Source organism: Castor canadensis, chromosome 6 (assembly GCF_047511655.1).
Source record: "Castor canadensis chromosome 6, mCasCan1.hap1v2, whole genome shotgun sequence".
Lineage (NCBI taxonomy): Eukaryota > Metazoa > Chordata > Mammalia > Rodentia > Castoridae > Castor > Castor canadensis.
The window spans coordinates 10,473,335-10,489,947 of NC_133391.1; the positions used below are offsets into that span (position 1 = coordinate 10,473,335).

At 49.4% G+C, this 16,613-nt stretch overlaps 1 protein-coding gene across 17 annotated transcripts in view; it reads left to right on the forward strand.

Moving 5' to 3' along the window:
- The window catches only part of Cux1 (cut like homeobox 1), a 349,043-nt gene that overhangs the window by 22,522 nt on the left and 309,908 nt on the right, over positions 1 to 16,613 (forward strand). Inside the window, exon 1 of one of the 17 annotated variants that reach the window (XM_074075666.1) lies at positions 274 to 1,499. The exons of the other annotated variants lie outside the window; for them this stretch is intronic. Coding sequence (XP_073931767.1) covers positions 1,404 to 1,499 — 96 coding nt within the window. The 5' untranslated portion in view covers positions 274 to 1,403. Of the gene's footprint in view, positions 1 to 273; positions 1,500 to 16,613 lie in introns of those variants that run through there. 17 annotated transcript variants of the gene reach the window in all.

The following is a 16,613-nucleotide window of genomic DNA, read 5'->3' on the forward strand; positions in this document are numbered from 1 at the left end:
CTGAGTTCAAACCCCAGTACTGCCAAAAAAAAAAAAAATTGTCACTGAGCCACAATATTTCCAGGAGCCCAAGGTGCAGGACTCCAGGACCCCAGCAGGAGCCATGGCACCCTAAAGTGGAGCTCTGTGGTCCAGACCTCCCCTTCCCAGAAATCTGTTGGCGCCTATTAATAGTAGTGTGGCTTTATTTTGTGTTAGGAAAAGAGGGTCTGGCTGAAAATCCCTTCATCCCAATTGACTGTACCCCCACCCCCACCCCACCCCTGTCACCACCTTCCAAGAAGTGTCTCGAAGTGGGCTTCACAGGGCAGTGCCTGGGTGGCGCTCAGTGCCCAGTGCTGGGTTTCGAGGGGTGCAGCATTTTCTCAGGAAGTGTTCTGGAAGATTTCACTAGATAGGTGCCTTGGTGCCCAGGGGCAAGTGTCCTCAAGTGTGCCCTGTTCCTTGTGTGTGACACTGCGCTGCGAAGGCCTGGTTTGCTGGCTCTCACTGAGACAGAGGTGTGGGCCAAAATGCCTTTAAAGTTTTTGTTTTTTGCAGTCCTGGGGTTTGAACTCACGGTCTACACCTTGAGCCACTCCACCAGCCCTTTTTTGTGATGGGTTTTTTTCAAGATAGGATCGCACAAACTATTTGCCTGGACTGGCTTTGAACCGTGATCCTCCTGATCTCTGCCTCCTGAGTAGCTGGGATTACAGGTGTGAGCCATGGCGCCCAGCAAGTTTCCTGCTTTTGAAGGCAGAGGGACACTTGAGAATGCTGGCATGCGATGCTTTCGAAAGTTGCCTTGGCTCAGCATGGGGCACTGATCTGGCTTGTGTGAGGCCCTGTGTTGGTCCCCAGCACTGCAAAAAAATAAAACAAATGGAGGTAATTACAAAAAATATCTTTTGGAGAGGTGGCCTGGAGAACTTGGCAATTTTTTTGGCTATATTGGAGTCCTGCTGATTGAACCAGTACACTAAGGGGTCCCTTTGTCAGTCTCTGATCTATTACTTTTCTCCTTTTTAAGATAAGTATCATGTAACTGCTTTATCACTTGAACCATGCCTCCAGTCCTTTCATTTTCAGTTCGTTTTTCAGCTAGGGTCTCGAGCTTTTACTACAATCCTCCTACCTCTGCCTCCTGAGTAGCTGGGATTACAAGCGTGCACCACCATGCTTGGTCTTTCAAATTCACCTTTTTAAGAGTTTCCAGTTCATTTACAGTGTCGGGCAGCATCAGAACACTTACAGCATCCCAGGAAAACCCAGTGCTGTTCCCGGTCTGTCTTTCTGCCTGTTGTGGGTTTCCCACATACAAGTGGAAGCGCACGCTTCATGGCCTTTGTGTCTGGCTTCTTTACTTGGCCCTGTGTCTTTCAGACATCCTGTTCACAGTTGAATCCCCCAGGCATCGGTGCATGATTCCTTTTTCATGGCTGAATACTATCCCATGGTATGGAGAGCCTCGTTCTGTTTCACCAGCTGGCAAGCCTTTGGGTCATGTGCGTTCATGGGTGAGTTTTTTTTGTGAATGTGTTTCTTCATTTTTCTTCAGGAGTGCAATTGCTAAGTTACCTGGAGTGACGCTGTATTTAACTTAACAAATCTTAACTTTTTGTCCTTAGAGGTGCAGCTCCTGCCTGTCCTCCATCATGTGTGTTTTAACGCCCAGGCTCCTTCCTGTCACTGTCCCCTGTCCTGGTCTCTTGCTGAGACCTCTGAGATTCCTCCTGAGTCCTTGCTCCCTGGGAACCCCGGGTGAGTTTTGTGGGAATGCCAGGGAGCAGGGGATGAGAGCAGACCCTTCCCCTCCCTGCCAGCCTTCCTTGCCCACCACCAAGGGACGTGTCCCCACCATGGGGCTGAGCCTTGATGCTGTGTAAGCCGAGTTTGGACCTTCGCCAGACCAGGGCTGCCTCAGGAGCACTGGGCGCCTTGCTTTATGTACGCTGAGAGCCAGGGATTGTCCAGTACAGAGCCGACGCGAGGATAGGCTGCCAGCTTGCCACCACCATCTCAGCGCTGCAGGGGACCCCAAGCCAGAGTGACCATCACAGAGGACCTGGTGCAGGACGATGGGAGGTGCCGGTCTCTGCACAGCTCTGAGCTGCTGAACAAACCAGTCAGTCCCTAAGTCGCAGCAGGAGTTGCTCATCATTCCTGGCTGGGTCTGTCATCTCTTGCAGCTGGAAAAGCATTAGGAAAGAAGATGGCACAATTAGAACCCAGGTCCTGGGAGGTTTTTCTGGGGGCTTCGGCTCCGTGTGGGCTGAGGTGTGCTGGTCCCGGGTGAGGTAGATTTGAGTGTGAATAGGAGCTCCGTGTGCCCTCACTTTTCTTTTCATAGCAAACAGAACTCCATTTGCCAAGCCAGATGTCCCTCAGTACTTCCGCTCCAGCCAATAAAACATTAAGCAATTAGGACGGTTAATATTCAGTTAAGTATAATTAGAAACTGGTGTAAATTGTGAATGAAATTGGCAGGATCCATAAGTTACAGCGAAATACCAAATCTGTTTCTCGTTGTGTCTGTGTATCTATGTGACTGTCAGTTTATGTAGGTCTACCATCTTTCTTCTTTCAGGAACAGAATGGAGGGGCTGTTCCCAACTCAGTTCTGTGGGAAAGTTTAATGTCTTGCCAGTTTATTATGTTAAAAATGCTGAGCTCCTGGGGCCAGGTGTGGTGATGCATGTCTGTAATCCCAGCTACTTGGGTTGGGAGGCAGAGATAAGAGGAATAAGGTTTGCAGCCAGCCCAGGCAAAAGTTACTGAGACTCTATGTCAACAAATAAGTCCAGTGTGGTGGCATACCTCTGTAATCCCAATCATTTGGGAGGCAGAGGTTGGAGGATTGTGGTCTGAGACTGGCCCAGGCAAAAGTGTGACCCAGCCTGGCACCAGCGGCTCACACCTGTAATCTTAGCTACTTGGGAGGCTGAGATTGGAAGGATTGTGATTTGAGGCTAGTCTAGGTAAATGGTTTGGGAGACCCCCATCTCTAAAATAACCAGAGCAAAATGGACTCTGAAGGAGTGGCTCAGGCAGTAGAGCACCTGCTTTGCAAGCTTGAAGCCCTGAGTTCAAACCCTAGTCCCACCAAAAAAAAAAAGAAAGAAAGAAAGCATGAGACTCTATCTAAAAGCAAATTGCAGCCAAAAAAAAAAAAAAAAAGAACATGGGCATAGCTCAAGTTGTAGAGCACCTGCCTAGCAAGTGTACGAGGCCCTGAGTTCAAACCCCAGCACTGCAAAAACAGACACAAAAAACCCCATCCTGTTAGTGGGGTGCTGGTGGCTGCCACCTGTAATCCCAGCAAGAGATCAGGAGGATCGAGGTCCAAAGCCAGCTGAGCAAATAGTTCATGAGACCCTATCTCAAAAAAACCCAACACAAAAAAGTGTGGGTGGAGTGGCTCAGGGTGTAGACCCTGAGTTCAAACCCCAGCACTCCAAAAATCCCCCTAAAAAACCCGTACTAAGATCCCTAAATGAAATTGTAAGGATTGACCGTTGCCATTTCACCCTCAGGCTCTCTTCTGCCTGCCGGTGTGCGTGTGCCTGTGTGCGAGCACATGCGTGTGCGTGCGTGTCTCGCTCCACGGGAGCTCGGTTGTCACTCCTCCGTCCACAGCGCGTTGTGTGTGACTCTGTTTCCTCCTGTGTTTCATCCCCGTTCTAGCCCTCCCCTCTCCTCATCCTAGCAGTTGAATCTGCCTTGCTATGGCTGTGTCCTTGTCACACACGTGGCCTTTTTTTGTGTGTAGCTAATTTTAATTCATAATTTTGATCTCGTGCCATAAATCTCCCTCCTTTTTTTTTGTTTTAATTCATCTTACTTTTTGAGCTCTTTTGCCATCATTTTGTGCATTTTGTTCATGATGGCTGCATGGGATTCTGTATCCGGGACTCACCTGGGTGTCACCCGAGCGGCTTTCACAGCAGGCCGTGTGTACACATTTTCCCCTCGCAGTTCTGGATGCTGGGTAGCCCAAGGTCAAGGTAGCACTGATGTGCGTCCTGGTGGGAACCCCATCCTGGGCTTGCAGAAGCTACCTGTTTACTGTGTCCTTACTTAGAGAGAGAGAGGGGGAGGGGGAGGGGGGGAGGGAGAGGGAGAGGAGAGGAGCATGCAAGGCAAGGTCTCTGTTTTTCCTTAAAAGGACACTAATCCCACCCAAGGCCCCACCCTCATGACCTCAGCTGACCCTAATCACCCCCCAAAGCCCCATCTCCAAGTGCCATCTCTTTGGGGGCTTCAGATGACTGTAGGGGGATGTGACACCCCAACACCTTGACCACTGTCCAGGAGCGGGCCTGCGGTGTCCAGGCGAGTGTGTGGCATGTCCCTGAGGGCCACCAATGGCTCTGCTCCCCTTCAGTCCGCAGCTCAGAGCTCGGGGCCTCAGTTCTGAGCAGTGCTTTGCGCCAATTCTTTTCTGTCGCTCTGATGGCTTCTAGAGTGGCACTTCGCTGATGTGACACTCTTCTGACTGCAAGACGGCTCGCACTTGTTCTAAGTCTCTCTGCAGACCTCTTTTGTAACAGTGGCGGTATTTTTTGTCTTTCTTTTTAGGCATCACCATGGTTTTGTTGATTTGCCAGAGTTCCTGCCACGCCCTGTGTCACTTTTTGCTGCTGCAGCCTTCCTTTCCTAGTCTGAAAAGGAACATGCCATTTTTGGTAAAAGCTTTACCTAGCAAAAGAACTAACCATAACACCCTGCTCCCCAGTTTTCAGAGAGTTTTGATCACAAATGAATGTTGACCGTTAGCAAACATTTTTTATTAACACCCATGTGCTTTTTATTTCTCAGTTGATGAGTATGGTAAATTACATAGGTTCATAACCTGAGAATAAACTGTTCTTCGATCAGCAGCTTCCAAAAGTGCTATTAAATGAAGTTGATGTATATTTTCCTATTCTTATCCAATTGGAATTAAGGTTATTTATACTAGTCTCATCAAATGTGTTAAAATCACTAGGGAATGATCACTGTGACACATGGTCACCTGAGAAGCCACAGGGCTTGGGCCTGGACACTTTGCTGGGAGGGTTGGACGTTTCGCTTTGTCACTGACCTGTTCAAGATTTCTTTTATTCCAATTTTGAAATTTTATAATTTTCTAGAAAAGTTTCCATTTCATCCAGGCCTTAAAATTTATTTATTTTTTGCAGTACTGAGGTTTGATCTCAGAGCCTATACCTTGAGCCACTCCACCAGCCCTTTTTTGTGTTGGTTATTTTTGAGATGGGGGGGTCTCATGAACTATTTGCCCAGGCTGGCTTTGAACAGGGATCCTATTGATCGCTGCCTCTTGAGAAGCTGGGATTACAGGCGTGAGCACCAGCACCTGACAGGCCTTAACATTTAAGATAGTTGGTAATAGTTGTATTATTTTTATAAGTTGCTATTAGCTCTAACTATTTTTCATTTTCCTTGTGCGTGCTTGTTCTGGGTTTGCTCACATTTCCCCTTCTTTTTGGAGTTGCTCATCTTACTTAAAAAGCCTCTTTGGTCTTGTTAATTTTTGTTTTTGCTTGTGTGGGTGGTTTTTCACTTTTCTTTCACTTTGGTCTCTTGAGTTCATTCTCTCAGCTTTTAAATTTGGCTTCTTTCTTATTTTCTGATAAATTTATTCAGAGGTGCAGTTCTTCCTTGAAGAATTGCTTTAGCTGTGTTCCATCAATTCTGACGTGTAGTGCTTTCATTTTTATTCATTCTGTAATTTTCCTCTTTAACCTAAGGGTTAGCAAATAGTATATTTTTTAGATCTTAACATTTTTTCTTAATGGCCTCATTTATGCTCTGGGTGTCTATTTTTATTACATGGTCAGAGAACACAGTCTACATGACCCTGATTCTTTGTGGTGCTGAGTTTGAACTCGGAGCCTCTACCTTGAACCACTCCACCAGCTTTTTTTTGTGATGGATTTTTTTTTTTTGTTATAGGGTCTTGCTAACTGTTTGCCCAAGCTGGCTTTGAACCATGATCCTCCTGGTCTATGCCTCCTGAGTATCTGGGATTACAGGCATGAGCCACCGGCACCCAGTGGATATTTGGGGTGTTTTTTGTGTGTGTGTTTTGAGACAGAGCCTTGCTATTTGGCCCAGCTCAAATTTGTGATCTTCCTGCCTTAGCTTCTGAGTGCTGGGATTATAGGGATGCATTACTGTGCCCTTCTTTGCATATGGGTGTTTTGCATGTTCCACGTGTGATTTTGGTTCATTCTTCCATGCATACAGTCTGTTCAGCCTGTACAGTTACTCTCGGGTTTTAGTTCTGCGCCTCTGATAATGTTCTCCTGTAGTTTTGACGGTCGATACACTCGGTGAAGGTGTTGTCATCGGACGCGTGTGACTCTTCTTGCTGGTGTACCTGTGGACCTCGCCCCCTCTCTGATGCGTCCACCTCAGGTTCTGTTTGTGTTGCTGTTCGATTTGCCCTCCTGCTTTTCCTTTGGTTTCCGCTGTGGGATGTGCACAGCATTTTCTCTTAGGTCACCTCCAGGCTTCTCATGTGTCCGTGTGGACACGTGCGGAGGGGCTGGCCTCCTGGACCCGGGCTGGTGAGCCTTTGACCGGTGACCTCCTGCTTCAGTGACCGTGGTTGTGCTAGGACTTGGGCCATTTTAGTTTGTGTTTTCTGTTCACCGTTCCTTTTAAATCTTTTCTTGTAATGGTTTTTTGAGTTGAGTTTTCCTTCCTGTGCTGGATTTTAAAATTGCACAGTCTGTTTCATTCTTCTAGGTTTCTTTCTTTCTTTTTTTTTTTTGGTGATGCTGGTACTGCACCCAGTTGGGCAAATGCTCTACCACTTGAGCCACACTTTCAGCCCTTTTTGTTTTAGGTTACTTTTCAGGTTGGGCCCCGTGTTTTCACCTGGGCCATCCTCAGACTGCCATCTTCCTCCCTGTACCTCCTGTGTAGCTGGGATTAAAGTTGTGTACCACCACAGCCAGCTTGTTTGTTGAGATGAGCCTTGCTAAATTTGCCCAGGCAGGCTTCAAACCTGATCTCCACCTCCCTGGTATCTGGGATTGTACCTGGCCTGGGTTATTCTTAAAATTATTAAGACTGTTTCATGTGTTTACTTTTTTCTGTCAGTTTCGTCTTTTTGTTCTTTCTTCTTTATCCTTCTTCCCTTCCTTCCCTGTTTGTGGCGGTGCTGGGGATTGAACCCCGGGGCCTATCCCCAGCCCCCCTCTTCTTTCTTCCTTTCAGAATAGAGTTGATTTCAATCCATTTGTTTGTCTGGCCTGGCAGGATTCCTGTCAGCCCAGTCAGACAGTGTCAGTGTTACGTAGGCCCTGTCCTCACCCTGCGTCTTTGGGGTCAGGTAGAATGGGTGCCTTGGGGAACGGTGACCAGGGACAGGATCAGAGCTTCCCGCGGGGGTGGGGTGGGGACTGGGCTCCGAGTCAAGTCAGCAAGTCCCCCAGGAGCTGGCCGGGCAGTCCCCACTGGTTAGAATGGACTTGGTTCTCTGTGTTTCTGTAGGTTTGCTCTTAGCATTTGCTTTCTATCGGGGGCTGATTATAATAACAAACGTCCCCGGCATTTCTCGCGCCTCCCTTCTGTAATTTTGGACTCTCCACTTTGTTTTCTGTCCTTGCTGCGGTGTTTGTGATGACATTGCGTCGAGAGGGTCCCTCTGTGACTCAAGTCATTGTGCACTCCTTCCACCGTCGCGTCTGAGTGATGGTCTGGCTGCGTAGCAAATCCTAGGTTGCAAACACTGAAATTATCCTTTCTACTTTTTTCTTTTTCGGATACTGGGGTTTGAACTCAGGGTACTCTACTACTTGAACCTTACCCCCAGCCCTTTTTCTTTTAGTTATTTTTCTAATAGGGTCTTGGGTTTTTTTGCTCTAGCTGGCCTGGCCCTCGATTTATATCTCCTAAGTAGCTAAGATTATAGACTTGTATCACCACACTCAACTTTTATTGGTTGAGATGGGGTTCCCCCTAACTTTTTTGCTGAGGTTGGCCTTAAATCATGATCTTCCTGATCTCTGCCTCCTGAGTAGCTGGGATTACAGGTGTGCACCACCACACCCAGCCTCATTTTCTTTTGATATAGTGGATTGCAGTCAGCCATGATGTGTGTACTTGTTTCTGTGTACGTAGTCTGATTTTTTTTTTATCCTTATCTTTTTTTGTTCTTAAGTGTCACTCTGGTATATCTAAGTGTGGATTTTTCCCTCTTGCCCATCTTATTTGGCATTTTATGGACTTTTACTCTGATGTCTTATTTTTTCTTAACTTTAGGGATTTCTCAACATTTATCTCTACAAATTTTTTATTCCTCTTTTTCCTTTTCCTCCTCTCTAGGAATCCCACTGTTCAGATTTTGACCTTCTTGTCTGTTTCTGTCATTCTTAATTTTTACCCCATCCTTGAACATGGTGGAAGGGGTTCACAGATGGCACTGATCTTACCCACCCGAAGCCCCGAGATGGACAGCATTCTCACCTCCTGCCCTGGACCCCTGGCTCCGGCCCACGGTGTGGGTTCTAGGTTGGGAGGGAACAGAAGGGGTAGTTGGACAGGCCGGGCTGGGCACCAGAATATTTAAGATGACTCCTGTGCCTGTGTGTGTTTCTCCTGGACAGCACTGCCGTGAGCTAGCCCCTTGCACTCAGAGTGACCCCTGAGCCAACAGCACGGCCATCGCCAGGGAGCTTGGTCACATGCAGAGTCCCAGGCCTGCCGGACTGACCCCCTGAGTCAGAACCTGAGGCATGGCTGGCTGTAGTCACGGCTCGTTTAATAGAGCATCTCCTCCCTCGTCTAAGTTGCACCTTCCAGAACGCAGGTTGCTGAGGCCAGGGAGGGGGTGCAGGGAGGTCCCCCCCAAGGACTGCTTTATGCTACTACCTCGTTTTCTTTTTTTTGGGGGGCTGGGATTTGAACTCAGGGTCTACACCTTGAGCCACTCCACCAGACCTTTTTTGTGATGGGGTTTTTTTGAGATAAGGTCTTGTGAACTGTTTGCCCAGGGCTGGCTTTGAACTGTGATCCTCCTGAGTAGCTGGGATTACAGGTGTGAGACCCCAATGCCAGGCTGCCACCTCCTTTTCCATTCACAGTTGCAATAGCATCGGTGACTGCTTCCCAAGGCGCTAATGCATTAAAACAGCAAACTGGAAGCTGGCCAGGGAGGCACTGGTGGCAGCCAGGGACAGTAGCAGTTAGGACTTGTGCAGACCATGCTTGTGTGACCAGGCAGGCTCCCCGCTGTCTGGCCACGGAGTGCAGGGCTCGCCACTCTTCATCACCACTCATGTGATGATGTAATGCCGCTGAGCAACGTCAAGGTCAAGTTCAAAGACAAATGCTTGTTTGGAAAATTAACTTTGGGGACCTCTCCTTCCATGCTGGACAGGCTCAGGTCCCATCAGCTGCCCTGTCCCAGCTGGTGGGGACTCCTGGCGTGGGCTGCAGGCAACCCCTCTGGTTTGGAATCTTTGCTCCCTCTCTGTTGGCTGTGATGTTAGACACTTGACTCAGTTCCTCTGAAAATGGTGGTGACTAAACTGCCTACGCCATGGAGGATTCAGTGAGATTCAGGGCAGGCCTGAGGTGCCATCCTCAGTGACAGCAGCCACCACTGTGGCGCTGGCACCTTGCCAGCAAGATGGCCTACGGTAGAGGAGAGTGGCCACCCAGCCAGATGTCAGCCTGGATCGTCCATCCAGGTCACAGGGGACAGGTTGATGTGGCATTGAGCGCTACTTTTTTTTAAATTTCTTTTGTGCTTTTTTTCCAAACTTTTCCCCCCTCCCTGTGTGATTAAAAAAATCTGCCCACACGTGAAAGCAGCTTGGTTTGTAGAATGAATTTAATGGCTCAGCCAGCTTCTGGGTGTGAGCAACTTCCAGCTCCAGTGCTCAGTGGCAAACGAAAAATGTGACTCATGACACTGGCACCGTGTGGCTTTTAATATCTGGAGGCCACCTGCCTACACAGAAGAGGAATCTTCAAAGTGGAAGTGAGGTGCTCTCGGCCCAGATGGTCAGAGAATTCTCTGTTGGTTGGGAGGGACTGGTGGTCTGGTTGGGAGGGACTGGTGGTCACTTGCCTTTTCTCCTCCTGCCAGGCCTCCTTGGGGGCCAAATTTGGCTCAAGAGTTTTCCATTTTTGTTTAGCTGGAGAGAGAAGTTTCTAGCAGCTTCCCACATGCTCAGCAAGAGGAAGAAGGGTGTGTGGCCTGGGGGCTCAGGTTCTCGTGTTCTCTCTCTCTCTCTCTCTCTCTCTCTCTCTCTCACTCTCTCTCTCTCTCTCTCTCTGTTAGCAGTGGGCACAATACCGCTCTGGGCACATGTGACATCCATGTCAGGCTCTGAGTTTTGTTTTCTTGGCTAGGATCTTGAAAACGGTTTCCGAGTAGGTGTTTCCTCTCAGCTGGCAGCTGGGCCGGGCTGTTCTGCAGCCAGCTTTGTCCTTTCCCCACGGTGGAGTCTGGGTTGGGGTTTGGGAGAGGGGACAGAGGGACAGCCATTACCCTTCTCCCCCGTGTCACCTAGTTTCAAACGGAACCGGCTGTCACCCAAATTGCAAGCATGGGAAATTCATACAAAAGCCACGTGGCTCTGACATTTCGGTCCAGGAAAATCTGGAGGAAACATAACAAACTTGTACAGAGTGACCAGGGAAGATTTCAGAAGGAAAGCGAGGCAGGTCATTGGCAAGATGTCTTTGATTTTGTGGGAAGAAGAACTCAGTTCCCAGTGAGGGCTCAGTGGCTTCCTGCACAGGTGTGTGCCCAGGTGTGCCAGGTCCCCTGGCTGTGGTTCTCTGGAGGCTCTGGGGTGGGGTGGGGGGGGGTGGACACCTCTTCCAGCTGACATCTGGAACCCAGATCAGGGTCACCCACGTACAGCTGGGAGCAAGGAGGCCATGGAGGAGAGAGGCTGGGGACCAAAACCAGAAGGCAGCATCAGTGCCTTTCCACGTGGTCCCTCCTCCTGTGGTTATCAGTTTGGGATTGTTCAAGGTACTCAAAAAAAAAAGTTGTACATCCTACCTTTTCATGTACATTTCATTTTAGATAAAGTTTACCTAAAGGTAGCCATTGAGCTCATATGTTTTCTTTCTTTCTTTCTTTCTTTTTTTTTTTTGTAGTACTGGGGTTTGAACTCAGAACCTACAGCTTGAGCCCCTCTTCCAGCCCTTTTTTGTGATGGGTTTTTTCAAGATAGGGTCTCACAAAGTACTTGTCTGGGCTGGCTTCAAACTGGGATCCTCCTGATCTCTGCCTCCTGAGTAGCTGAGATTACAGGCGTGAGCACTGGCGCCTGACTTTCATTTTTTTATCGTAATGCCGTAAAGATATAAAAAGAGAGCCAGTCCCCTGTCCATCACTTCCTGCTCCCCAGTAGCCTCTGCTTTTACACAGGACACGTGGACGAGGATTTACACCTTGGGAAACTCCCATCCTCCTCTCACCCCTTTTCAGATGGTCCTATGTCTCTTGTTGGCTCTGTTGATTTTCAGACACACAGTGTTTGAAAGTAATGACCATAATAGTTTTTGTGTATGTTACCCAGTGTGGCCCTAAACTCTTATTCAGTGCAACAATCTCTTAAAACATGTAAACGCAGGTGTCAGGAGTCAGATGGTAGGGCCTGGTCCTTCCTGGGGACACCCCCACCCTGCTCCAGCCTGCAAAGGCTGTGGGGCCTTCCTGCACTTTCTCCTGCCCTGGGTCTCCTGAACTTGTGGCTTCATCCTTCCTGGTTAAGTCTCACCTTGGGAGCATCTCCTAGTGAGCTTTGGATGAGGTGCTCACGTTTGTAGAGCCCCATGGTCCTTGTTCCTGGTGGGTAGGTGCTCCCCAGGTCCGCTCCCCTGACCAAGGACTTCTCTCTGTTCTTCCAGGCCTCATGAACCCTCACTTAGGCACAGCCCCGCATGCCCTGACCCCTGGATCTCACATTACTGAAATGTCACCACTCCTAGGCTGATCTGTCATTTTCTGTCTTTTAAAAAAAAAAATACTTTCTGTAAGAATGTCTCAGCCTTTCTAATAAATCGTCCCAACCTTTTTTTTTTGGCAGCAAGCGCTCCACCACTGAGCTGAGCCCCAAGCCCTGTCTCCTTAATCTTTTACTCATTCTGTTTTTAGTGCCTGAGTTTCCTTTCTTGTTCTCCGAATTTCCATTCTTGTGGTCTGTTTTTATCTTACTGGCCACGTTCATCCTTGGTTTTTTTTCTTTTCTTTTCTTTTTTTAAAGGCTTCTGTTCCTTGCATGGACTTGTTTTTGCTCTGTTTAAAATTACTTTATAAAATCTTTGCAAAATAGATTATTTGATACATGTACACAGTTGGAGGTCACACGTTATAGTTACAAAGTAATGTCATGGACACCCAGGAACCAGAACCAAGAATTAGAACTTTCACCCACCTGTGTCCCTCCTCTCCCTTTCCCCACAAGTGACCATTGTCTTCTAAGTTTTGCATTGATTATGCCAGAGATGTCAAATAACGTCGTTCTGTATGCTTAGGTAGTATTGTTCCTCTTGCGTGGCTCTGAGCTGTGTTCGAGTGACACCGTCTGTGCACATAGACCTGCACAGCTGTTTTCCATCCAGCTGAGTTACAAAAATTCTTCTATGAACACTTGTGACTGTGCCCTATTTATTTCTCCCAGTTGTGTGACTAAATCCAGATTTGTTTATCCTTCCCCCTGCTGATTTGTCTCTGTTCCTTGTTTCTCCCTTTGTTTTGGTCCCAACTAGAGGCTTCCTCATAAGGCTGGTGACATCTCCTGGTCCTCTCACGCTCACATAGGAGCTCTGTGGGTGTTGGGGTGGGGGTGGGGGAGTGGTGGCTCTGCAGCCCCCACTGTAGGTGATCTACCCAGATGTCCCCCAAAAGTCAGTACCTGTGGCTCTTGGGTGGATTGGTTTCTGCAATGAGGAGCCCCCAGTTTTCTTGCTGAGTGGGGTTGGGGTAGGGGGAGCTGTTGGTCTGACCACCTGTCTTCTAAGAGCGGGGCTGGGGACACTCATTCAGGTCCCTGCAGGTGATCGTGAGGAGCCCAGTCTTCTGTCCAGTGGGGGATGGGTCTGACTGCTGCAGCCATGGCGTTCTGCCTCAGTTCCTCCCCCAGGGAGCTCAGCTTGGACAGACTGACTGCTCTCCCTTCCTGCTGTCTTGCTCCTGTGAGTTTATACCTCACTCTTCTGGAGGGAGCACAGATCACACGAGCGTGACAATCTGCTGTATTAAAGCAGAAAGTCACAGCACCAGAAAAAGGTGTGGGGGGGGCAAGGCTATGTGAGGACACCCGTTTAAACAGAGACATGTCATTTTTGTCGTTCAAAGTGGTCTTTTGGAAGCTCTTCCTGGACACCCAGGCTGCTGTGATCCACAGTGAGCACATGTTGGGGACTGGTCTCCAGAGCAACTCTGCCGAAGTCTGCTTGGAGATGATGGTGGGGGCCGGGGAGTCGTGTGGGCTTTGGGACCTGGGTTCAGATCCTTCCTCTGTCAGCGTGTGGTGGGCAGCTGTCTCCCTTCCCTGAGTTGTTAAACCCAGGTGTCTTGTTGGTGGTCCCCTGTGGGGCCTGTGGAGAGTTGCTGAATTCTGCATCCTGTGCTTGCTGGGCTAGGAAGTCAGACCCCCGACATGTTCAAGTGGCACCCCAACTCACAGTGCTGCTTCCAGTGGTTGCTTGCTCTTTTTGTTTTGGTGGTGCTGGGGATGGAAGCCAGGGCCTCACACATACCGCCGAGCACTCCTACCCACTCCCCCATGTTGGCATCTTACTTTCTGCTGAAGTGAGTTCTCATTCCTTGGAGGAGGGCCCTTCTCCCTAGGCTGGGGGACCCCGTGCCAGGCAGAAGACCCCTTTCTGCCTTCCCTGCCTCAGGGGTTCTGGCTCCTTCAAAACCACACAGCCCTTCACAGTTGGCTTCAGACTGTCACTAAATTCCACTTGCTGGCCTGGCAGGCTCGCCGGCGGGGACCTGGGAAGTTCCTGGTCATCTCTCCTGGATTGATGACTAAAAGCAAGCTGAGGTAGGGACAGGTGGGAGCTGACCCAAATTCACAGGTGACACCAGGACAGAGTCCCTAGTAGTTTTACTGTTGAAACCACAAGATGCAGCCTGGTTCTTGCTCTGTGTTCCCCACCTGTTGAAAAAGCAGCTCAGGTTGGCTGGCCGCGTGCAAGGCCAGCACAGGCGTTAGTCACAGTGCACAGTGACCAGAGAGGACTCCACCAGTGACATTTGTTTGCTTCGTTAAAGGTCGTCTTCATCATGTTCCCTGAACCATACTGTTTATATCTGCATTGGTGTTTCCACACTTTTTTCGGGGGGAAGAGGGTTATTGAGATAGGGTCTTCCTGCGTAGCCCAGGCTGGCTCAGAACTCTTGATCTTTCTGCACAGCCTCCGTAGTGCTCCGATTACAGGAGTGCACACCAGGCCAGCTGGCGGTTCCACTCTTAACTCAGAACCTTAAAGTGGTCCATCGTGAAGTCTGGTGGATGTGGAAAGTGAGGGGCCGTCACAGGATGAATTTCACTCCCTGGAGCTAAGAAACCTTCAGGCCACAGCTCCCAGTGGGGACTGACAGCAGCCAATCTGTTTCCTGCAGCCCTGGAGGGAGGGCTTCCTCTCTGAGTTAGTGACTTCCAGAGTGTCCCACAAGGCCAAGTTCAGCTGGGCTTCTACCGTTGATGGCTTCACAGTAGTCATTTGTTGCTGATGTACCCACTGTGGCTGTGGCCTCCTCTGACTTCACTGGGGGAGGGGGGGGTTGCAGGTTTCCTCTTCCCTCTGGTTCCCTGGGTCTCTGTAAACCAAAGCAGCTTTCTTCAAGTGACATTTCTTCTGTGGTCCCTTCTTAGCCTCAGCCTCCTTGACCTCTTGTTCTATTCCTTTCTGCTTCCTCCTGGTTTTCCAGTTGTAGGCTGTCCACAGCCCCCTGGGTGACAGTTCACTGTCCCCTCTTGGGTCCTCCCGCCTTCAGCCCTGAAACGCCACCCTGTTCAAGTTCCTGCTCCTGTTTGAACCCTCCAGCAGATGGACTCTGGCCTCGTGAGCCCCTACCCATGTGGATTTGCCTGCTGTGCCTGCCCTTCTCCACCTGGGCTCAGTCACCTGGGCCCAGGCTCTATACCTCTTCCAGGTGATGGCTTACCTGAACAGGGGCTGTGCTGCCTGACTGTGGAGCCCCAGCACCCTGCAGGGCCTTGCGTGTCATAGGCATAACATTCCATAAAATGCATTAGTATCCGTAGAAATAAAAGGAAATCACTGTTTTGTTTTTCCCCCTTCAGAAGTCAAAATGCATGATTTTCATCCACTTTTCAGCACAAAAAAGATGTCTGCATCCCAGAACGGCCTTTTACCACTCTCATGTAGCTTTTGGGATGATATCGTGAAAAATGAGGACGGGTTGCTTCTGAAATCAGCGGAGTGAGGTTATATCAGGATGGGTTTTAACTCTTGAAACGGGGGCTAAGTGAGATCCTGCACACTTGTCACCCCAGCACTGGGGAGGCTGAGTCAGGAGGATGGTGAGTTCCAGGCCAGCCTGTGCTGTGTAGCGAGCCCTCCCCCCAAAAAAAAAGTTCTCAGAGGGACCATCTTTCCATAAATAAGTGAGGCAGGGTGGGGCATGACAGCTTGCTTGGCGTGGCAAAGTTGTCACCAAACTAGGTTGACTTAGGGCAGAATGACTTAGCTCTCTGATTGCATAATTGCAGCGAGGTTTTTTCCCTTTCCTTTTCTTAGCTCTTCTTCCTGGTGGTTTGTGGAAGTCAGCTTCATCATGCATTCTTAACACGAAGGACACTGAGGCCAGGGAGCACGCAGTCAAAACTCTGGGACCAGGGGCGCCTGTGCCACTGATTGGTCTGGTGGACTGATCACCAGCCCCTCCACATTCGGGCTCACTCCGCCTGGCAGCCCCCAGCTCTGTACAGTAGCCATCTTTGCATAGACGACAGCTCAGCTGGCCAGATGAAAACTGATTAAAGCAACCAAATAGAACACAAATCCACTAAGTCCCTGTAAGACTCAGAGCTGACATCTGTCTGGGGAAGAGGTGGGGCTAGAGGCCCTGAGTTTCACTCCAAAGGTGGCAGTGATGATTTTTGCCTGCTCCTTAATGAACTATCAACTTGGGAGGGGGGAGGGACTCTCTTCTCCATCTTGACTGGGGACGAGACAAGCCCTTGCCTTTGGCCAGTGGCTGACTTGTAGTTAGTTGAGGGGTCAGTCGCAGAACAGCCAGATCTGTTGCCCCCTTCTTGTTTTGTCTGCTCAGATTTGGAAAGATGACCCATCCACACCCCTTTGTCCTCCAGGGCAGGAGGCCATTCTTGCAGGAGCCACTGAGGCCCTGGTGCCACCTGGATGGTCCAGTACAAATCACGCCTTGCATCCACAATGCCAGCTGGAAATACGCGAAACCCAGTGTGGTTTTATGCTAGAACAGTGTTTTGCAAATGGAACACTGTATTTCCACCATTGAGGAGTGGGCCATCACTTGGGGGCTCATACAGAAGTAAACTCAGCATCAGACTCCTTGAGGTCGTGATAAGCCAGTATGGCCAGCCACCAAGCAAATGGCCTGCAGGTGTCTTGGTTTCTGGTTTTGGGGAACT